Source organism: Zootoca vivipara, chromosome 2 (genome assembly GCF_965207765.1).
Source record: "Zootoca vivipara chromosome 2, rZooViv2.hap1.1, whole genome shotgun sequence".
NCBI classification, from domain to species: Eukaryota; Metazoa; Chordata; class Lepidosauria; order Squamata; family Lacertidae; genus Zootoca; species Zootoca vivipara.
The window spans coordinates 99,248,616-99,272,815 of record NC_142584.1 but is presented as its reverse complement, the minus strand read 5'-3'; the positions used below and the strand labels follow the sequence as shown (position 1 = coordinate 99,272,815).

General features: G+C 43.2%; 1 protein-coding gene across 3 annotated transcripts in view; it reads right to left on the bottom strand.

Moving 5' to 3' along the window:
• Positions 1 to 24,200, bottom strand: part of CADPS (calcium dependent secretion activator) — a 384,452-nt gene that overhangs the window by 121,172 nt on the left and 239,080 nt on the right. For 2 of the 3 annotated variants that reach the window (XM_035106762.3, XM_035106769.3), the window contains exons 13-14: positions 17,910 to 18,097; positions 294 to 395 (exon numbers count right to left, since the gene is read on the bottom strand). In XM_035106762.3, coding sequence (XP_034962653.3) covers positions 294 to 395; positions 17,910 to 18,097 — 290 coding nt within the window. Of the gene's footprint in view, positions 1 to 293; positions 396 to 16,044; positions 16,189 to 17,909; positions 18,098 to 24,200 lie in introns of all 3 variants that reach the window. The other variant, XM_088662501.1, reaches the window with a different exon arrangement.

Sequence of the window (24,200 nt, the reverse complement as noted above, 5' to 3'; positions counted from 1 at the left end):
TAGTCCAAAACATCTGGAGGGCCGAAGTTTGGGGAAGCCTGGTTTAGAACATGGAGACATTCCACTGTAGACTTCTATTCTAAACTTTTAATGGCAAAAATGCACACATAATTCCATTTTACATTTTCTGTGTCACATCTCTATGACTGACTGTCAGTGCCATCTATATGCTAACATATAGCACACTAAAATCACTTTAAAAGTTCCTGCTGTTTATGCAAGTAATCATCACTGCAGCATCTGAAACGCAGCAAGTTGGCTCTTTGTCTGGAAGGTGAAACATCAGTCATTACCTAAAATGTGTGATTTGATTTTCCAGTAACAACCGCAGCCTCTCTTTGATTTCTTCAAACCGCTCTTTCTCTTCTACTGTTACAGTTCCTATTCCATCAGGCCTGGAGGAGAAAAGCTATGAATAAGTTGCATTTTACCTCATGACTTTTATGAATCATCAGCACTGTAATCCATCACATTATAGTCAAAACAATTATACAAATAAATAAGAGTATTTTAATATTGGGTTTCCAGACTCAGATTACCTGAAATCAGTGGCTTCACATCAGAGTTCTCGAAGACTCTAAAGCTCTCCATGAGGAGGGACTACTCTAGGGATATGGTCACAGTATCTGCACTTTCTATAAGTACCAGAGAGCCTGAATAGCATCTGTGTGGTTTTTTTTTTGAGGGGGTGGGAACCTGTGGTCCTTTAAAAATAGTTGGGCTCCAGCTTCCATCAACCCGAGACAGCACAGCTAGTGGCTAACAATGTCAGGGTTTATATTCCAGTTATATTCCTGGACAGCAGGGGCTTGGACTAGATGACTCTGGGGGTCCCTTCCACATAGCTGCCAAGTCTCCCGCGGAAAAATGCGGGATCAGCAGCAGCGCGGCACCGGAAGTCGCTTCTACACACGTCCGGACATGCGTAGAAGCAACTTCCGGTGCCGCGCTACGCATGTCTGGGCACCGGAAATCGGGCGGCGCCAGGACCCAAAATGGAGCCGCCCTGGCAGGTAAAAAATCCGGGGGGATTTATGGGATTTTTTCCAATCCGGGCTGCCAGCGGGAAACGGTTTAAAATACGGAAGTTTCCTGCGAAAAAGGGGAGACTTGGCAGCTATGCTCTTCCAACTCCACAATTGATACCTGGAGGGTCACAGGTCCCCAATCCCTGGAGTACCCCCCCTTCACTTCAAGGTCACTGCTAGTTCCATGTACACATCCCTTGTGTGAATGTGGCATTTCGTCCCATACTGGGCACCCCTGCTGGGTTGAAATTCTTGGATGGTATTGGATGGTATTCACTTCAAAGGCAGTAAATTGTGTTGCCACTACGTAACTCGTGTGGGAGGCAAATTTCTGAATATCATATATTTCTCCATACCTACGAGACTGCCTTTCCCCATGTGAACCTGCTCCTAACCTGAGGTCATCATCTGAGGCCCATACTGTATCTGTAAGCCACCTCTGAATCAGGTCTGCAGGGTGGCGACTGCTCTTCACAGGTGAGCCCATATGGTGGCATGATTTTGGCAAGAAGCAAAAACAGCTTCATTCTCTGCTGCCAAATCATTCTGCTACCCACCAGCCCCTTCCAGTCTCATGTGATGTACCGTGTTTTCCCGAAAATAAGACACTGTCTTATATTTATTTTTCCTCAAGAAGACACACTATGGCTTATTTTCAGGGGATGTCTTATTTTTTAATTACTTGTCCAGCCTAGCCTCTTCCGTGGCGCCCTCCAGAACTGTGCCTATCACTATGTCTTATTTTCGGGGTATGGCTTATATTGCGCAAATGCTTAGAAATCCTGCTACGGCTTATTTTATGAGGATGTCTTATTTTCGGGGAAAACAGGGTACTTAGGCAGAACTCACTTAAAGCGATAGGGTCCCCATTATGGGGCGGGGTGGAAAGCTGCTGCTTGGAAGAGTGGAGCTTGTATGTGAATGGGACTTGCATCAGTTTAGATCAGGCATCCCCAAACTGCGGCCCTCCAGATGTTTTGGCCTACCACTCCCATGATCCCTAGCTAACAGGACCAGTGGTCAGGGATGAAGGGAATTGTAGTCCAAAACATCTGGAGGGCTGAAGTTTGGGGGTGCCTGGTTTAGATCCTGGCCTATTTGCTTTAAGCTATTAGGATCAAAGGTGTGCGACAATGCACTGTGAGGAAGTACAAACACAAGGAGGCGTGAGGTTTTTCTCCTGTGGAAGTATCTGTGCTTCTTTCGAAAGCAGTAAAAAACAAGCAGAGTTCTTCCTACATGCAGAATGCAGTTCTTTGAACAACGCCTAGTAATACCAAATTAATTATTTTACCTCAGCAAGTAATGTGTTGCCGTGAAACTCCCACCCATGTGCAAAGCAGTTGAGCACAAGTTGACTTAAATCTGTCAGTTTGCATTTCTTAGTGCAGAAAGTATTGATCTGATGCGTGGAGATCTTTCCTATTCTACTTAATTCAAGAGGGTTCTGGAAGCTTCTCCGTATGAAAGAAATAAGCAGAAGGTTCCCGATGTTTAGGGTTATTCCTTCAGAGAAGCTGAGTACAGTTGGTTTAAACTGGTTCTGTTATCTCTTTCAGTCATGGCCATGCTGACTCTAAAAGTAGGGCTAAGGAGCCTAGGTTTCACTTTCGCATTCTTTTCCTTCTGGTGTGGCATTCTGTACAGTGGTACCTCGGTTTGCAAACGCAATCCGTTCTGCGGAGGCGTTCGCTTGCCAAAGGCATGCTTCTGCGCGTGCGCAAAGCGCCGATAGAGCGCTCTTGCGCATCCAAGCGCCACGGAACCCAGATGTAAACACTTCCGGGTCCGCGGCGTTTGTAAACGGAGGCGTTTGTAAATGGAGGTAGGCATAAACCAAGGTTCCACTGTGCACAGTATGCTTAGTGTTAAGGTTTAGATTTATTATGTTATTGTAAGTTTAAGTTAAGTCGGCTGCAACTGGGTTTCTTATGGACACTGCCAATCCTGAATGTATTGGATTTGTGACCATTATGCTCATTTGCCTTCAGTAGAAAACAGTCCCCCATTCTATGATCCCTCTGTTACATGGATGTGGTTGACAAAAACCAAAGGCAAAAGCCAAGACTGGGGATCCGGGGAATTGTGCAAATTCTCTGTATACCCAAATATATATGACGTGGTCATATATGGTGTTCCATTGAATAATCCATGCAAAAGGTAATGAACTACTCTAATCCACTGTAGAAAATAAGTCAACAAACCAGACAATTAGCAACACTATTTCCTACTACTGGCAATTTCCTAGTGTGTGGACTTGTGTGGTAGTACTCAGTTTGTAACTATAAGTCTCTCTGTTAGGAAGAGTAATGGAAGACGTCTTAAAACTGAACAAATGTTCTTACTTAAAGGCCTCCTCCCGTGTTTGGATTAAAGCTTTGTAAACCCTTAGTATTAGACTAGTTTGGCTATACAAAAGACTTGGCAAGGGATTACAAAGCTTCTAATGAACCTCCTGTCAGGGGTTAATTGGTAAGCTTTATTTTTCCTTTTAATGAATCAGAATGTTCCTAACTTTTTTTATATAAAAAAATACGATCTGTACAGTCAATATTTCATTGACCTAAAGATGCAGAAACCTCAAAATATAATAAATATTAGCACTTGATGTTAAATATGGTTAAAACTTGCCCATTTAAAACAAAGGCATTAAACACTTTGGAAATGCATTTTTGTCTTTTTTTATTTAAAGTGATAAAGTGAATTTTAAACACTCAAAAATAAACACTCATAAAATTGGGTTGCCTGACAGTAATCCTGTATTCATATGTCCCATTGAGGAAAAGAGATTTACATGTTGGATAGGTTCCTAGCCCATGTATTTAGATTATTCTATGGTATTACTGTTTGAATTTAGTTTACATTTTATACACCAAGCTTGGGTGGATAAAAATATTGATTTAGGCCTCAACTGGAAACATCACTACGAGAAGACATAAAGCGGTACTGTACAAAAGTATATTGTTTTGGCCTCATTTTTGCTTAAATATATAGTTGTATGAAAATTTAGCAGGCTGTTTAGTTTGAAACATTTAACTGCAGTACTATAAAAAAAATTCCTTCAGTAGCACCTTAAAGACCAACTAAGTTTTTATTTTGGTATGAGCTTTCGTGTGCATGCACACTTCTTCAGATACCAGTACTGAAACACTTAGAATATTTTAAAATTCCTTATTCTAGAAAGTGTTACCACTAAAGTTGCAGTCTTAGAATCACTTACCTGGAAGTGATTCTGAGCTCAATGGGGCTTACTTCTGAGGAGGAATGTTTCAGATTGCATGGTATGTTTTTGTTTCAACTCACAGTGCTTGGAGATGCTCCTCCAAAAGCCAAATGGAAGGCCTCGTTGTAATTTCAAAGAGATATTCAAGCACAGACCCTTAACTGCTCAAAATGAAGGGCACTGCTAATTTTCAAATCAACTGCTATTTTAGAGAAGGTCCGTTTAGCTAAAAGTAATTCTCAGACTAATTAGGGACGGCAGCCTAAGATATAGGAAATATTTGTTTACTGAGATAAATTAAAAGGTTTGAAATACAAATGCCAGGCAAGTACACAAGTTATGTTGTTGATGTGATAATTGCAGCTATCACTTGATAACCTGAATGTGTGAAACTGTTACCACTAGTTATTGCATGATCAAGTTATTACGGATCATTGCCTCTTGTCAGGCACTTGCCCAAGAAGGGAAAAATCCAAGATAGGAGGTGATAAGCCTATCATGTGTAGTTGCCCATCTCATGTTGTCAAACTATTATTAAACGAAATGTGTGATTTCTCCCTGATTGCAGCAATAACCTATGAAGTGTGTTACTGAAAATGTCTTGACATGAGTCTAAATGCAGAAGAAAACAAAATGTGGCTCAAAAACTTGTTCTTTTACTGTACTCCTTTCATTTTAAAGACATCAGTTGAGAACTTATGGTGAACCCTACATGCTTACTACGGAGAGAGCTGCTTCTTCCAAAGGAGACAAAATGGTAACCACAGACTACAGATGGCAATGGCTGACACTCTGATTCTGAACACATTGCAGGAGAAAGTACTTCCAATTGTGTTTGGGGTCAGAGCACCAGACTGCTGCTTATTTTGCTGCACTCCACAAAACACTACCGAACCACTCCTTTTGTAGGCTCAAGGAAGTTTACTAGAGCAATAAAACTAGCACTGTGCTGAAACCTGCCGCCCAATTTCTTTAAAGCTTTCTTCCCTCCATTTTTTCTGCAGAGTTGAGCCCACTTTATTGCATACCTGCCAAGTCTCCCGCTGAAAAATGCGGGATCAGCAGCACCGCGGCACCGGAAGTTGCGTAGAAGGATTGTAGTTTCCAGTGCCTCCCAATCCATTTTTTTTTTGATGTGGGAGCTACTAGAAGCTAGAGTTGCAACTAAATTGTAGCAGCATCAGAAAGCTGCCACAGGTCAGTGGCAAGTGTGGGGGACGGACACAGAACAATTGGGCAAGTTCAGTGTGGGCCAGCGATAACTGTGAGAGTGGGTCAGGATCTAGCAGGATGCAGGTTGGCTCTGCATGACCTACCACCTACTAACACTGGCAGGTTCTGTTTTGGGGCTTTCTGCTGGGTTAGGGTACCGCCAGGGGACTTCCTGGATGGGTGCATTCAAGGAATTATGCTTGGCAGCTCAGTTGGAAAAAACAGGATGCTTCAACTCAGTCCAACCCCACTTGCCCAGTCTGGTATAAGACGTGTGTGTGTGTGTGTGTGTGTGTGTGTGTGTGTGTGTGTGTGTGTGTTAATTGCATTGTCAATCATTACCTCATGTGAAAACTACTTGTGAAACATAGTAAGTCTGCATAGCTGTCCTCACAAAGTACAGTCATACCTCGGTTTAAGTACGCTTTGGTTTTGAGTACTTTCAGTTTAAGTACTCCGTGGACCCGTCTGGAACGGATTAATCCACTTTCCATTACTTTCAATGGGAAAGTTCGCTTCAGGTTAAGTACGGACTTCCAGAACCAATTACACTCATACTTCTGGTTAAGTACGCTTCAGGTTAAGTACTCCGCAGACCACCTGGAACGGATTAATCCACTTTCCATTACTTTCAATGGGAAAGTTCGCTTCAGGTTAAGTACGCTTCAGGTTAAGTAGGGACTTCTGGAACCAATTACACTCATACTTCTGGGTTAAGTACGCTTCAGGTTGAGTACTCCGCGGACCTGTCTGGAACAGATTAATCCACTTTCCATTACTTTCAATGGGAAAGTTCGCTTCAGGTTAAGTACACTTCCGGAACCAATTGTGTACTTAAACCGAGGTACCACTGTATTCCCCCCCCCTCTGTGTGTACTGCATCGCACCTGTGAGCAGAAACAATTATTATTATTATTTTAAAAAAATTGTATTCACAACACTAGACGGAATTACTAATGATAAATATCACAGCTGGCTTCTGTGTATCATGTAGCAACCAACTCCAGACAATCTACAGGTCAACTGTAGCCATTTTTGGAGCCGCCTGGATGTCTGGAAGGGCCTGCCAACTAAGAGCCATCACAACTGCAAGGACTTCCTTTCTCAAACAGCTGTGGACTATATTACATCTGACATGACGAGCATCTCTTGAATCTACCTTTCAAACATTCGGCAAACCATTTTCTCACTGTCCTTCACAAAGTTGACATTTTCAGCAGCATGATAGGAAAGATGTCATGTCGGCTGCTTTTCAAGTTCTTGTCACAGTGGTTAGCACCAGTTCTGTCATCTTTACTCTCCTCACAATCCCCCATCTTTAGCCATGTCACAAATAATAATACTTCCAATGTTTTTTGTCAAATTTCAAATACTACCACCCAGCTGCACATCTTTTGGAAATTTATGAGTTATGTTAATTCTTGTTGCTCATCTCCCCAGAAGCTGAAGCACTATGATTTCATTAATTTGGTATGAATCTGTAGACGGCACTATGATTATATAAACATAAATTAAAAGCCCTGCACTTATTTTTATATACTTGAAGGGAAATGGAACCATTGTCATTAACAATCATATTATCTCAGTTTATAGATGTGTGCTTCCTCCCGCCTTCAAATTAATGTTTGGAGTATTCTTGCTCTTATGATTCCCTTTTCTCTGCTGCGTTCGGAACATTCTCTTGTTGCAAAGCAAGCAGTCGAAGCCAATAGAATATAATCAAAAGGCATTATCGGTGGGAGAAGAAATCCACATTTCTGCTCTAGATTTGTGTGTGTGTGTTTAGGTGCCACTTCCCAGACATTTCAATATTTGATGTTTACAAGTGTAATCACAGGTTTCTTCTGCTTGTGCAATTTGTATTTTACCTTTTTATGTTGAATGATTAAAAAACGTGTACACAATGTCGCATTTAATGTAGTTATGTCATGCTTGGATCCGGATCAGGAATACAAAACATGAGGGAGGACAGAAACAGTGCACAGAAACGTCAAGACTTGTGGTGTCTGTAAATCTCTATGTAGTCACACAAAGAATTGCAGACGTGTTACAGTGTAGGCACCTCTAAATGAATTTAGGTCAACCTACAGAATTGGAAATATCTCAGACTTGAACGGTAGCAGATTCCCCTCCCCCCCAATTTGATACTGTTTGGATTCTGCTAGAGAAATTAATAGGGCATAATAGTACAGATGGGTGCTGTGGGGGGTGGCGTGGGGGAGAAAAACGAGGTTGGGATAGTGCCAGGAAAAGGTGCCTTTATGATGAGATATTAAAACCCCAAATTAGCTGTTCATAGTGTGCATTTTAAATATTGTAAAGACATTACACATGAGAAGCTAAAATGTTCCCGTCTACTCCTAATATTACTCATCGACTAATTATTAATCAGCCCCAAAAGAAATATTTTTGAAGTGAATTGTCAAGTTTAAAAATAAATGGTCTCGTGGCAAAGACAATATTCCCGCCCGCCCCCGACTGCTTCTTTGTGCAAATCGCAGGGTTAATTATAAATTATAATTAGGACCAGAGGTCCTAAGGCCACAATTTCTTTCTGGAAACCCCACCTCCCCCACCATGCCCTTTTTCTAATTGTACACGGTGCCTCTGGGGCTAGTTATGCTGCTCAAGCAAATATATCAAAATCATTTCTTTTAAACCAAGGAGTACTATACGAGGCAATAGCATGCACTTGTGTGCAATTATAAATACACATTATAGCTCGTTGGGGGTTAATCCCTTTGACATTTGCCTGTTCCAGCGTGGCTTTGAAATGAGCACATAGTGTCTTTTACACCTTTCATGATAACCTCTCCCGTTCTCGGGAAAAAATGCCCATTAGTAGGCACGTACAGCCTGATAAATACCTGATCCAAACTGGTGAAATTTAAAGGATCAAAGCCATCTTTCCTTTCCTTTTTCTACACCACGGTCCCTTGAAAGTGTTTTGCGGTGCAGAGGACTTACAATACCTGTGACTATTATGATGCAAAGAGCATGTCCAGATGGCTGCCTGGCTGTAAGCCCAGGCGTATTGTGTTATTACATAACCATGTCACATCAGAAATGCAGCTGTTACCGGCAAAGGGCGAATTGAGGGCTGCTCCCAACATGCAGGACCACACCTGGTTTCATCTACTGGTTCTTGCCTGTTCTGCTGCAAACCTGCCATCACGTCACATGGGGAAACTTTGAATGAGACAGTAGGAAGGGGCTAATGCGCATACTTGGCCATTGCTGTATTTTGTAGGCAGAGAGCTATAGATCTAATTTCTCTTGCATTGCTCAAAGTCTGGGCTGCATCAATAGGAGTATAGCATCTAGATCAAGGGGAGTAATAGTACCACTGTATTCTGCTCTGGTCAGACCTCACCTGGAGTACTGTGTCCAGTTCTGGGCACCACAGTTCAAGAAGGATACTGACAAGCTGGAATGTGTCCAGAGGAGGGCAACCAAAATGGTCCAAGGCCTGGAAACGATGCCTTATGAGGAACGGCTTAGGGAGCTGGGTATGTTTAGCCTGGAGAAGAGAATGTTAAGGGGTGATATGATAGCCATGTTCAAATATATGAAAGTATGTCATATAGAGGAGGGTGAAAGAGAAGTGGACACGGAGCAATGGATTCAAACTAAGAGAAAGAAGATTCCACCTAAACATTAGGAAGAACTTCCTGACAGTAAGAGCTGTTCGGCAGTGGAACTTGCTGCCAAGGAGTGTGGTGGAGTCTCCTTCTTTGGAGGTCTTTAAGCAGAGGCTTGACAGGCATATGTCAAGAATGCTTTGGTGGTGTTTCCTGCTTGGCAGGGGGTTGGACTGGATGGCCCTTGTGGTCTCTTCCAACTCTATGATTCTATGATTCTAAGTTGACACCCACTATTTGGGTGAGCAGCATGTTCATTAGTACCTCTCATAGAAACTCTCTTATATATGAAGGTCAAGTTAACATATGAAAAGCCTTGCTGGATCACGCCAAATGCCTGAATAGTTCAGTCGGTAGAGCATGAGACTCTTAATCTCAGGATCGTGGGTTCGAGCCCCACGCTGGGTGAAAGATTTCTGTGTTGCAAGGCATTGCACTAGAACAGGCATAGGCAAACTCGGCCCTCCAGATGTTTTGGGACTACAACTCCCATCATCCCTAGCTAACAGGACCAGTGGTCAGGGATGATGGGAATTGTAGTCTCAAAACATCTGGGGGGGGGGCAGTTTGCCTATGCTTGGACTAGAAGACCCTAGTGGTAACTTCCAATCTACGATTCTGTGAAATCTGCTCCAGAGCCCTGTTTCCTGTAGTGAATAACCAAGTAAGAATATAAGTAGAGCTCTATTGGATCAGACCAAAGCCATATCTGGTCCAGCATCTCTCCTCCCCGGCCCCACATTAGCCAACCAGGAGTCCATGAGGCCACCAGCTCACAAGAGCACTTTCTATTATTGTTCTCTGTATTCAGAGGCACACTGCCTCAGGTCCTGGAGGTAACTGGGAGATATTGGTGTAATAGTTTAGAACAGGACTTTTAACCAGTGGTGCTTCACAGTATATCAGGTGGTATAAGCAGTACTGCTTGAAAAGCCCAAGGTTAGAATGATGGACTAAGATTGGAGAAGGGCCATAGTTCAGGGGTAGAACACATGCTTTAAAAACAGAAGGTCCAAGGTTCAATCCCTTGTGTCTCCAGATAGGACTGGGGAAATGCTTCTTTCTGAATTCCCAGAGAACCAGTGTCGGTCAGTGTAGACAACACTGAGCTAGATGGACCCTGTGTTCCCATGAGAGACCCAGATTCAAATCCTCACTCAGCCAAGAATCTTCCCGGATGATCTTGAGCAAATCAGTCTCTCTTAGCCTAACTTTACATCATACAGTTGTTGTGTGAATAACAAGGACAGGTATCGCCTTGAGCTTCTTGGAAGAAAGGCGGGACAAAAAAAAAAGCGCGTTTATATATTTTAAAAGGGTTTGTGCACAAAGAGGTACTTCCTATTTTAATTAATATGTATAAAATGATAAGGGGCCAGAGCTATGCTATGCTATGCTGTGCCAAATCAAGAAAGTGGGTTGCAGATGGGATATTTGAAATGTTTGTTCATACTGTGCCCTCTTACTGATTCTCTGTCTTTGGACATGGTAAAGACTGGTACTTTTTTTCTTAGATGACTGGATAACGGAGGGTGTGACCAATACAAGAAAAATGGAAGAGGTGTTGGAAATGTGTGGTTTATTAAACCACATGTTCTGAGTGAAGACTCTCTGGTTATAAATGCACTGTACAGTGGTGCCTCGCTTAACAAACGCCCCGTAAGACAAAATTTTCGCTTAAAGAAAGAATTTTTCTAGCGGAGGTTGCCTCGCTAGACAAATTCGTTTTACGAAAAATTCGTCTAGCGAATCGTGGTTTCCCATAGGAATGCATTGAAATTCAATTAATGCGTTCCTATGGGCAAATTTTTTTTTAAAAAAATATTCAATGCATTCCTATGGGATTCGCTAGACAAATTTTTCGTTATAAGAATAGACCCGTGGAACGAATTAAATTCGTCTAGTGAGGCACCACTGTAACTTTAAAGCACTTGGAAGCCTGTTTCAACCTCCTCAAAGAATTCTGGGCACTGTAGTTTGGGAGAGTTACAATTCCCAGCAATTCTTAACAGACTCTCTGAGGGGCAAACGACAGGGCCCAGAATTCTGTGAGGGGGAAAATGAGTTTTGGATGTGCTTCAGAGGTATAGTGTGGACGCACTCTTTGTTAGGGGCAGGATACCTTGCCTGATCTGGATTATACCAGTACAGCAAAGCAGGCCTGCAACCTACAGCCATTCATTACGGAGGCAGGAAAGAGCCTAGCTTAAGGCAGAACAGGGAAGGTGCCTCCTAATACAGTCTCTCAGCTGAAATGTTCTTCAAAGAATCTCCCTCCTAGTGGTCAGAAAGGAAAGCGCCCCCAATGCTTTCGCTCACTGGATGGAGAGACTAGGGGGAATGTAGTGAATTAGTCCCAGCGCCTTTTGAGTAAAGAGTCTTTGTCAGGGGCACTCATTTACTCACTTACTTACTTATGCATAGTAAAGGTTTGGTCTAGGACAGAAAAGCAAAGCTTAAACTGTGGAAGGGAAGTGTCAGGGGGTCTCCTTACAGAGAGCCCCCACCCATCATTTTCACCAGCTCATCACTCAGCGTCAGCACCAGTAGCGAGTCAGAGGAGAGGAATGAGGAAGTGAACGGAGTGGAGAGAGGGCTGTCGTATACTACAGAGCCCTTGCACCACTATGAGGGAGAGCTAGGGGAGGAGGAGCTGAGACAGCCATCGTACACAGGGTGTCCATCGCCGCCCCCCCCCCCCCGACGCCTGAATTGAGGCATGCTACCACCCGTAGGGCAAGGGGATGGCGTTTTGGGGTCCCCAGGCCTTATGCTGGGTGAAGACCAGGAAGAAGCCATTGCGAGGTTCTGATACGGACTGAGCAATCATGTTTCCCAATACTCTTGCACTGTAAATAGCATGCACAATAAAACTCTGAAAGAAACGATGGAGTGGAGCGAATAGCTGCAACCCTCTCTGACAGGAAGCCTGATGGTGTACATTGAACATGGCTGCATTTGCGTTGCTGACATCTGGACAGAGAGGCAAAATTGTAGCAGAGGCGGGGAGGAGGGAGGGGTCCTCATTGCCACAGTATTTATGCTCCACAAGGCTCTCCTATGATCAGCACATACCCAAACTCTCTCAGAGTCTTATTACATATCGGAAAAGCAAAACTTTAGGGGAACAGATATTCTGCCCCAAAAGCTCTTAGGGGGAGGGGGCTAAACCTTACATGCTAAAATAAAACGGTAACACACACACACACACACACACCCTATAAACTATCCAAACGGTGCAAATGAACTACAGACAAATGTTAACAATTGTACAATGACTGCCATGTTTCTCTACTGTAACCATTCATTTCAGTGAGAGAGTGAAGCATGGTCTCAAGTCACTTCCACTGAGATATACAGTACTTGAAAGGGATCTGCATGGATTGCGTCCAACATAAACAGGGCCCAATCCAGTCGGCCCCTTCTGCATAGGGTTCAATGCACACAATTGTTCCCATAAGTCAGGCACATCCAACAGGTAGATCGTGATCTACCGGTAGATCACTGGACGTCTCTGGTAGATCACTGGTCGATCACTGGCTCCCCCCAAAGAAGCAAAAGAACTTTGGCTCCGCTAAAAAAAGCTCAACATCTTTGCCCTGCACCCCTAAAATGGCACGAACCACCATAAACAGGGCTTTCCTTCCTAGAAAAAAAAAACCTCAACGTCGCTTTCCTCTTCCCTAAAGAAGCTCAACAACTTTTACGTGAACCCCCCAAAACAGGGCTTTCCTTCCCCCCCCCAAAAAAAAGCTCAACAATTTTGACCTGAATCCCCCAAAGGGGGTAGATCACTGCCAATTTTTAATTCTGTGAGTAGATCACAGTCTCTTGGAAGTTGGCCACCCCTGCCATAAGCGTAGCACTCCACTCACAGAAGAGCTACCTGTAGGGCAGGTGGCATCCAACTCCTGAGTTGTGAGCAGGAGGAGGTGGCAATGGCTGGTGGCTTGTGCTGGGTGGCTTGTGCCTCAAGTCTTTAATTGTATGCCCCTTGGCTATCCCTGCCCACTTCTTCTATTTTAGGAATTTTACATCCCTAGATTGAAAGCAATGGAAATATAGAACCAATCCATTTCACACATAGATAAGCTTGCTGAATTCACACATAATGCTGAACCATGGTTTAGCATTATGAGAATAAGATCGTGGAAGCTGAATACACACCTATCTATCTATCTATCTATCTATGTCCCAAAGAAAGAAATTCCATTATACATCTCAGGGAGAAGAAAAATAATCTAGGTGCATCCATGGAAGAGTCATAAAAATGCAATCTAATAAAAAGATCAGAAGAAGAATCATGTTAACATCCCAGTCGGTCTTTAGCTGATAAAGACTATTGAAGTAAGAATGAGCATAAGAAAAGCCCTTCTGTATTTTGATTTTCTAAGAAACAGAAATAAAGCAAATTCTATCATTGCCTGGAAAGTAGTTTTTTCCTAACAAAACATCTAAGCGGTCAACTGATAAAACCTTCCCGGCAAAGTCTGAAAATATACAGTGCAAAACTCTCTTTTTGCTTTGTAGACATTTCACATGATATGGCGCAGGGGTCACAGTTGAGCTAGAGGTGTATTTCTAACAGCAGCCATTTTATTCCTGTCCTGCGCTGACACTGATCAGCTACCCCAGAACAGTATTCATGAAGCAGGACCCTGGATAGCATCTAGTTAGTTTCTTTCCTCTGATGGCCTGTCATTCTGTCAGTCCTGACCTTCAGGCTGTCCTGCACCATCTGAATCACATTCTCCCTGCACTTTCTCGCTGACTGCAAGCTACTGTTGTCTCACTGTCTGACCTTACACAAACACAATACAAACAGACAACCCACCTCAGCTCCATCACTGTCTATCGCTTACATGGGAGATTGATAGCCACACAGAATTCTCTCTCTTCGACCTTCATTACTAGGGTGGCATATTCTGACTGACAGCCAACCTCATTTCTCAGAAAGCTAAACTGCCAGTTGCTGGTGGTGTGAGCGTTCCCCCCTTTTATTGCTTTCAAAAATCACCTTCAATAAGCAAATGGATTTGCTCACGAGTCCAACAAGAGGCATGTTAAACACATCTGCTCTTAGCCAGAGAAAACGTGTTTTAAACATTGAAAAACAAAGAGCAGGATGGAGAGAAACATCTAGACAGATACGTAAAATAGTAATTAAGGCCACAGTTTTGCACACTCTTACCTGGGATTAGTAAGCCATACTGAGCTCAATGTGCCTTACCTCTGAGTAGACATGCATAGGATTGCATGGTAAGACACAAAAAGTTTGTGATTTCTCTCTGTCAAAAACTACAAGTGGAAATCAAGTGCCAATCTGTAAACCAGATACCCTAAGAATAGCCATCACTACCCTGTTTTGTCTTCTGCTAGAAAGGATGTTCTGGCCCCACAGGGTTCAGTTATTTAGTGATAGCAAATCTCTCTAGTATTAGTATTAAGTAGAAGGAATAATAATGCTACTCCTTTAAGAAAAGGTAGTGCCTTTCCCCTTTCCAGACCTCAAGACAGGCTGGGAAATGAAGGCACAGTAATTTTTTAGTTTCTATTGGCTCTGCCCACAGTGGGGAAAACTTCCCTCTCTCCTTTGTAACCTAGTTCAGTTTAGTTCTTGCAAGCCCAGGAAGAGGGGTAAACTCACTTGTTCTTACAGAACTCCATAGAGAACTTCCTAATCACAAACATTCAAAGCCAAAGAAAAGCCTACTAGAATGAGAGTAAATATCTCTACATGTGCCTTGTGAACATCAATAAAATGCATGTTTAAGAGCTTTGTGGAGTTTTGTTTATACTATCCTGATTGAGAGAAGGAAACAAAGGAAGAAGGAAGAAGCCATTGTGATGTATTTGCCTACTTTAGAATTTGTTTGAGTGATCCTTTAACTTGCAGTGCTAATAGACTGAACTAGCATTTCAAAAATCAATACTCCAAAAGCTCTAAAAATTAAAAAACCTACCTCCTGCATAACTTAGCATAGGTAACCCACTGCCCCAAGTCTTGTGGAAATTTATGAATGAAGCTGTGGTTCACAACACACGTCTGAAAATTTCAACAGGCGCTTTGGAAAACTTCAACTTGCCTATTTTGAACCATGTTACCCATCATTCCCCCCAACCCCTGGTCTTCTTGGTCCTTACAAACAACAAAAAGGTGAAGAGCTGAGAACCTTCTACTCATGGGATAGCTCTGCTCCTGACTTTTATTAGGAAATCTAGGGATGTCCTTGAAATGGACTTTGAACAAGCTCTTTTTCAAGACCTCTGCATGGCCCACTCAATTTATATGCTACAACCTGTATCTTCCTTATTCACCATGTTTCTCATGCTGTAAAGCTGCCAATTAGCCTCTGGGTTAGGTACTGGTGTACAAAACCCTATAGAGCTTGGGTCTAGAATACCAGAATCAAAGATCATCTCACCTCTTAAAAAATCCAACCAATCACTGTGTCCTACAGAAGATGAAGGTGTCTTCATCAGGAGGCCCATTCTGTAGGAATTGGGCCTTTAGTATCACAGCACCTGCCCTTGAGAACTGCCTCCTCTTACATTACCTTTTCAGCACCTACTAAAGACCTTCTTTTTTCAAGAAGGCTTTTAAGTGGAGATTTTCATCCCAGTCTGTATCTGCACTGGATTTGAAGTTGTTTTTTATGTGGGTGTTTTTTATTGCAGATGTTCTTTTTATTGATGTGTGTTTATTGCTAACTGCTTTGAGATGTTTCATGGGAAGTGATACCTAAATGAATGAATGGATGGATGGATGAGCGACTGAGTGAGAAACCCTGTGTTAGTGATTGCATATGTGCGCATCGAACAGCATTAATACATTTGTGGTTTTCTTTTCTTTTTCTTGCTTATATTTCTCGAGGTCCAAGCCAGGGTGCTCAGTGGCTGATACAAAACCCTGCAACCTTGTAAAACTGCCATTTCTTACCTTTTGGGCTCTGCAGGTGGCTGTGGTTTGGAATCTTTCTTCTTTTTGGACTCCTTTTTGGAATCCTTTTTTGGCTCTAATTCGACGGCTGGGGGATTATTTGCCACTGGCAGTATGGCACCAAGTATCTCTTCCATTTTTTGACTTTAGGACATGACAGGGATGGTTTTAAGTGAAAAGGTAAGGACAGCAGAAACGGAAAAAAAGAGAGGAAAAATAACAAAAGAAAGTGTAATAGAAGAAATGAAAGAAAACAAGCTAAAAAGCAAATAATAGAAACAACAACGGTATACTAATAATAAATGCCAACAGCGAACAAAAGAAGCAAACGAAAGCCATAACCAAAAAGAAAATATGGAGAAGCAAACTCTGTTAGACTGACAAGATGGATCAAATGAACTGTGACTTTAGTGGCAGCCTTATAATGTGAAATACCGGCAATGTGTATAATAATTCGTGATGATGTTTACCAGAGAGCTTACAAAAACACTTCATTATTTTATAACACTCTGCTATTCAGTAGCATATGCAGAGCAGAGTGTGATATCTCACTGTATAGAATGCAACTTCCAAAAACAAAACCATCAGTGCAACAATACTGTAGCTGTCTATAGAGAAAGGAAACTTATCTCAGCAACACTTTCAGGCGTAAAATCTACTGTTTAATCCTAAAAGGCTGGAGTGAGCTTGAAATGGCTGTGCAGCTATTGTGGCTGCCAAGTGGCAAAAGTGTTTTTTGTGTTTTATTTTTAACTTTCCATAGATGTTCTGTCTGATTCACTGTAGCAGGCTCAACTGACGGTCTGGCAAGGGAAGGTAACTGTGGACCTTATAGGTTAGTAAAGCCCTGGTAGACTCTCATGTGTGGATAATTTACCATTATATTGAGGGATAATCTTAGTTCTGTATCTCAGGGCCTGGGAAAAAGGCAGAAGGCTATCTATTACCGCTCCTTCCCCACTTCTCTTTCTCCTTTCATGATGTTAAAAATACCTGGAGGAAGGAGTCTCAGTTATTTCATCTCTGCTCTCTCCCATCCAATACAGAGACTGCATGAAGACCCAAATGTACACATTTTTGTAAATAAACTCAAGTATACCTTGCAGCATTCTGAAAAATGGTTTAAAAGAGAGCTGGGGAACCTGCAGCCCAGCATATATTTGTTGGACTCCAACTCCTATCATCCTCAGCCAATAGCCGGGTATGATGGGAGCTGTAGTCCAGCAACAGCTGGAAGGCCACAGATGTTCCCCATTCCAGACTTTTTTTAAAAAATGTTGATTTGAAACATGCTTCCCTAATAAAATAAGATTTAAAGATTACAGTATTTACAATCAAGTCATCAGAAGTCATCTTTAAGTTGCAAAGTGGCCAATGCTACATTAAAAAAGCAAAATCTGAACCTGCATTTCAAAACTATTCTTAACACATCGGTTTCGCATCTCAGTTACAAAAGTTGAGTCTTTAAAAGTACTTTATAGCACAATATAGGTCTTTTTTTTGCTTGTTAGTATTTAGCTGTCTATTCTCATTCAGATGAAAATGAAACAGGGCAATTTCATCGTACCCAATGAGAGATACATTCTGCAGCATCACACTACCCTACTTCCCTCCTCCCCCAAACTGCATCAAGCTATTCTCTTAAGTGAACAAGAAGCAACAGCCAACTGTTTGGGTCTGTCCGCACTTGATTCTTTGCTGCCTTCCTAACGACAAGCAAGTCAATTCTGCTGCCCAATATGTTGTGTATCATACCATAAGAAGGACACAGCCACAGGGAAGGAGCCGTTATGCAATAATAGCCAAATAAATCTGTACTGGAGACTTGCCCCTCCCTGATGGAGACAAGCACGTCCTCTACTTACCTGTTGCCATGGACATGCGATGCGCAAAAGGCAAAGCTGTAGTGAAGCAAGGTAGGGTCAATCATCGCTCCATTTTCTGCCCTCTCAAGCAAGTCGCTGAGGTAGCAGAGATGCCTGTGACAGCCTCTGACTCCGTTACGTGCGCAGTACTCATCTAGCACAAATACCTGGCCGGGACTGAACCAGCCCTGTTTGGAAATAAGAGAGAATTTATTTCAAACGAAGGCATTAGATCTGGAAATGTGATGCTCGGCAACAGAGACAACAACAAATGGAAACCTCTATAAAGAAAGTATTAGCAATGGGAAATGAAATGCATTTGCAAACACACAAAGCTTGCATTACTGTAAGTAAGTAAATACAAACCCTTCAGAAGTTGGCTGCAGAAACTTAATATCACAATGGCAGCGTGTACACCAGATTCACCAAATTTCAGAAAGAATAAGAATTTGCACAGCTTTTACTACTGATCACTTTGTTTATTACTTATTGGCTTGCTAAATACATGAACACACCCCAGCTGATAATCACCTTCTATTACTAGCATACAGTACACACAAGTTTGTGGCTGATTGAAGCTATGAGTCAGGGACCTGCAAATTGAATGAATCACCCACAAGTCAGAGGGACAATCCCCATTCTGATTGGCATTAATATACTGTACTGTATGCAACTAGCAGGAGAGAAAACAACAGGAAGAATTAACAGCACAGTGCCAGAATGATACCAGAAGTCCTAACATAATGTCAAGGCTTATCTAGTCCTGCAACTGGTATTCTGATAACAGAGGTAAGGCAGCCATCATGACTTTCATTAATTAGTGTGTTATGATACCCATTTCAACAGGCACAGCTTCCTCCAAAGAATCCCGGGAGCTCTAGCTTGTTATGGGTGCTGAGAGTTGTTTTGTGACCCCTATTCCCCTCCCAGTTACAGTTCCCATAGTTCCTTGAGAAGAGGGATTGATTGTTAAATCACGCTGGAAACTGTAATTCTGGATGGGGAATCAGGGGTCTCCTAACAATTTTCAGCACCCTTAACAAACTACACCCCCCAGAATTCTTTGGGAGAAGCCACAACTGCTCAAAGTGGTATCAGAGTGCTTTAAATGTATGGTGTGAAGCGAATTCTGCTGTCACCAAAACCAGCCATAGCTGCCAAGTTATCCCTTTTTTACAGGGATTTTCCCTTATGCTGAATAGGCTTCCTCGCGAGAAAAGGGAAAACTTGGCAGCTATGAAACCAGCCCTTTGAACCTATGCTCCACTCCATGCAGGTGTGTGCACACACAATTGGGACTGCATCTCTGGCCCCACCTGGGATCTCCATGTGACTGAGGACCTGTTCCAACAAGGACTTGTAGGCATACATGCCTATGTGGATGGGCTCTGGTTGTGTGATTTGTACCCCTGTAAGAATGGAACATATGGCTCATGTGCACCAGAACCTGTGCATGTCATGAGATACATGTCTAGACTTTGTATGGACGGCATCTAGAACACATGGAGGTTAGGGCTAGGGATAGCAGTTGTCATCCCAATTGTCACCTCCGTGCACTCACTTGTGTGCAAAAATGAAATGTTTGCAAAGAGCTAAAGCCCCTCTAGTAAAAGAGAGGAAGAAAAGTCAACCAGATGCTATGGGCTAACTATGCCAGCGTGGTGTAGTGGTTAAGAGCAGTGGACTCGTAATCTGGTGAACCGGGTTCGCTTCCCCGCTCCTCCACATGCAGCTGCTGGGCAACCTTGGACTAGTCACACTTCTCTGAAGTCTCTCAGTCTCACTCAACTCATAGAGTGTTTGTTGTGGGGGAGGAAGGGAAAGGAGATTGTTAGCCGCTTTGAGACTCCTTAAGGGGAGTGAAAGCTGGGATATCAAGTCCTGACTCCTCCTCCTCTTCTTTGCAAATATAAGATTACAACATATAAGCTTACAAATTACATAATTTTATTTGTATGGCGCCTTCCACAGTTCAAACCATGCTCAAGGTGGCTTACAACATGAACAAATACATAACTACAACATAACAAAGGTAGTCATAAACAATAAAAAAGTTTTTAAAAATACACAACCAAACAGTACAACTTCCACATAAATCATAACAAGATCTGAAATAAAGATACAAAAAACCCAACATTAACACCCCTTCCAGCAAAACACGCCAGCCCAAGTCTGTTCAGCAGCCTCGGTTTTTGTAGCTGGAGTCAGTCAGGACTTTGCCTTCCCAGGCCAGGTGCAAAAAAGTTCTGCAGGACAGGGAGCAGGTCTTTTAGGACTCATAGCCAAGGTGGTTTCTAAGGTTCAAGCTGTATAAGAGTTTTATAGGTCAATACTAAGATCTTGGGAATGTGAATGGAATTTGATTAGAAGCCAGTCGATATTCCGTTGTGATGAAAGCAAAGCAACATTATATTCCCAGGAGTCTATCATGTTTGCCTCGAGTTGCTTTCTCAGAACAGTCTACAGGGCCACTGCTCATGATAAGAAGTGTTATGATAGTGAAGTTTCAAGGTTGCAGAGGCATGAATTAATAGGGAAGCAACTTTGTAAATCTATCCCAGCATGCTAGAATGCGATACCATCGTTTTACGGCGGGGAAAACGTGCATTATGGTGACAGCGACGATGGCTTCTCAGGTAGACTGTCTCTCACCTAATACTTAAATTCTGTTAAGTATGATAACAAAGGCATTTTTCAAAAACAAAAAAAACTTCAGTATGGGGATGCTGAACAATTGATAAGATGTACGTATATCGTGCTTCAAAACTGCAGAATCTTTCATCTTTTAATTGAAAAGTTCCTGCAGGGAGTAGATCAGTGCCGTGCCCCTTTAGGCAATTTGTTTGCCACCCCATCTGCCACCCCAAATGCTACGTCTTTGAAATGACGCTGCTGTGAAAAGATTAAAATATATTTTCTACCACTCAGATGACACCAAATCTTTCCTGGATGCCAAAATAGCTACTGTTGAGGAGAGTTGAAGAAATATCAATTAAGAAACTCCATCGAAGGGATTTGCTTATCCTTGTTGGGCCAACTCCAGAACAGATTGAAAAAGGGATTAAAATAATGAGGGGCAGAATCAAAGGCATTGGGGGGGAGGGAGAGAGAGAGAGAGAACAGATACAGTTCCTTTCATTACTCCATTCGCCAGAAAGCGCATGTGTGAAAACGAAGATGCTGATTGAGAATAACGCAGAAGGTGGCCTGTCATGAGAGTCCTCTGATGGTGGCTTCTCTTCTCTGTTTCCACTTCGAGAGAGCTACTGGGATCCTGCTTTTTAGTGGGGGGCTGAGACGAAAACATTTCCCATACTTTGTGTCTGTCTGGGGTGCGTGGGGCAGGGCGAAGGGAAAGCAAAATAAAAGGCATGCTGCTGATTTCTAGTGGGATTTAGACTTCCGGCGGGGAAAGGCAGAGAACACCCAAATCCACAGTTGGGCAGTATGTTTAATAGGGCCAACCAACATGTCACAAAACAATGTCAAGCTTTCGAGTTCTGCAGAACTCTTCATTAGGCTACAGGATATGCAAAGCAGGGAGAGAGGCATGGGTGGCAGGAGTTCCGATTTGGTCTCGTCTGAGACCATTCCCCCCAAGCCACACCCACCTGCTCCACACCCCATGTCATATGATGTGACACCAGGTGAGGGGCAGGTGGAGATGCGCCTGCCAGTGTACAACCAGAATCCCTGGACTGCAGTCCTCATTGGCAAGGGAGGCTTGCCGAGCTGGTTACAGATTAAATCTAAATGGCTACAAGGCCATTTAGGGACGGGGTCAGTCAGCTTGGATAGCTCAGTGGGTTAGGGTGCGGTGCTGATAATGCCAAGGTTTGCAGGTTCGATCCCCATATAGGGCAGCTTCACATTCCTGCACTGTGGGGGGTAGGGGTGGACTGGATGGTCCTCAGATTCCCTTCCAACTCTACAGTTCTGTGATTGTTGAATAGGGTACCGTGCCATATTTGATATTTAGCTGCAGCCTCTAAGCATCCCCTAAAAGAAAAGGGAAAAAAAGGAACAGGGGGTGGTTTCAGGAAGGTTGGCCGACCAAAACCACTTTGCAGGGCTACCTTTCATTTCGTGGTCTTGCATTTGCGAATCTATTTTGCTCCTTAGTTTGGTTTCCTCCCTGGCTGTTTGTCTACAGGCCCCTTTTTTCTGAGCTTGCCAAACATTGCCTAGAATGCCTTCCCAGGTCGACACTTGTCCATGTGCCCTGGTTTTTCTAGTCCTGATTGCAGTTCATGGTGTTTTTTTTTGGGGGGGGGGAAGGGGATCCTAACCCTAGTTCTGCCGGGATGAGCGAATTAGGATGTGCCTGGATCTCCAGCTCAGGCAGTTTGTCTCCAACCCTGGCTCAGCTGGAGATATGCTAGCTCAGCCAGTGCCCAATAAACCTTGAAAAATGGGTGTTCCAGAAGAGTGGTAGAGGAGGGACTGGATAGTGGAATTTATGCTGGATCTTGACTCTGTTCGGCTCGGTCATGTGACTTGGCAACCTAGCGATGGTGTAAATGAAACTCTGTTTTAAAAGGCTTGTTTGGTTTTTTTTGTCTGCCAGGCTTTAGCCGGCTCAGCCAGCAGTAGCCCCCCTTGTGAACGAGTTTGGATCTGGCGTAGCTTTTGCTGGCTTCCCATACTTACAGTTGCTTCCTTCCTTACTGCAATTTGTTTACTGGGGGAATCTTACCATGTCACTGACACTTCCGTAGGCTCTCTTATGCGATATGCCATTTGAAACTGAACTATGCTTGCCGTGGCAACTCTCCTAGAGTTGGTGTAACTTCAGCAGATGGTTGTTCTTCTCACTTCAGGTGTCCTTTGTTCCTTTGTGCCATCTCCAGACTCAAATCAAGAAACTCACACAGCACCTTCTAAACGCTCACTTTTTCAGCAGGGAACAGGGTGTCTGGAAGACAACTGAGACTTAGCCTTTATGATCCTAGGGATCTATTTCCACTTTGTTATAGCAATGCTGAAGTCCATTTTGCAACCAAATATCTTGGATAAATGAAGGTTAAGGTGGTCATCTGTTGAGCATTAACATCTTTCCTGAAATAAAAATGAAATTGCTTTAGAAAGGCCTGATGGTGATTTTCACCTTTGTGGGATTGCTATTTGTTCTAAAAATATTCTTTAAAAAAAGCAGCAGCCATGGCACTTATATTTGTCCATAGAAGTTGTCCTCTGATAAACTTGGCTTCTTTCTGGTGACTTTTGGCTCCACTTGTGTAATGATGCTCCTCCATTCTACTTTTCATACAAGACTCCGCATGAAAGCAGTTCACCGCTTTGTGAATGAACACTGAACCACGGGGGGGGGGGGGGAGGCATAAAAGTGCTGGCAGAAGATAACAGGAAAACGGTAGATGGGCTACTTGTTGGGACCATGACTATGTAACCATCTGAAGAAAATACTCGCCATCCAACCAGAAAACATCCTGCAATGTATTGGGAAGCTTGAGTCTAAAGCCTTGTAAGGCATGGGTGCAAACTCCACAAACGGTAACACCACTGCTATTCCCAGTTCAGGAATGGCGGAAAAGCCCAAAGCTGCAGATCTTATCAATGGAGTCCGTGAACAGGGTGACTTGCCATTCATGAATGGCTTCCCCTACTGTCAGGGACTGTGCTGAGGAGGGCTGCACTGAGGAGGAATGGTGAGAGCCTCCCCCTCCCCCTGCTTCTGCATCTTCTCAGGATCAGGAGGACAGTATAGACTTGGAACATTGGTTTGCAGAGGGGCATAGTTCAGAAGGCAGAAGCTGGGAATTACTGGGTGGGGAACAGCTAGGGGAAGCAGCATTGGGAAAGAGAGAGTTAACAGATTCACAGTCTCTGGACAGCGTCCACCCCCCTTCTCCAAGGACACGGAGAGCTTAGAAAGTGTTAGAACAGAAAGCGCAGAGGGTACAAGCTCAGATTACAAGATGTAGGAGTGACGTAGATTAATAGGGATGGAGGGAGGAGTAACCCTTAATTGGGAGCACCGCCATTTCTAGTAGATGTGTTCTTTGTTCTGTTACTGTGATTATTAAAGATTCTAACTGGTAAGGTGTTCCTTTCGTTTGATCTTTTGTTTACTGCCACGGGGGAGGACGCCGATTCCCTGAAACCTGACAGCTATTGAGGAGAACAAAACAAAAAGAAAGAAAGATATGTGGTGATAGGCAATTTGGGATGTGGGTGGATCCATACAGTCCCTCCCCTTTTTTTTACCTTGTTGAGTGTATAGGAGATCGGGAACATCAAGAGAGGTACGCAGAGGCCAGAGCAAGAACTGTT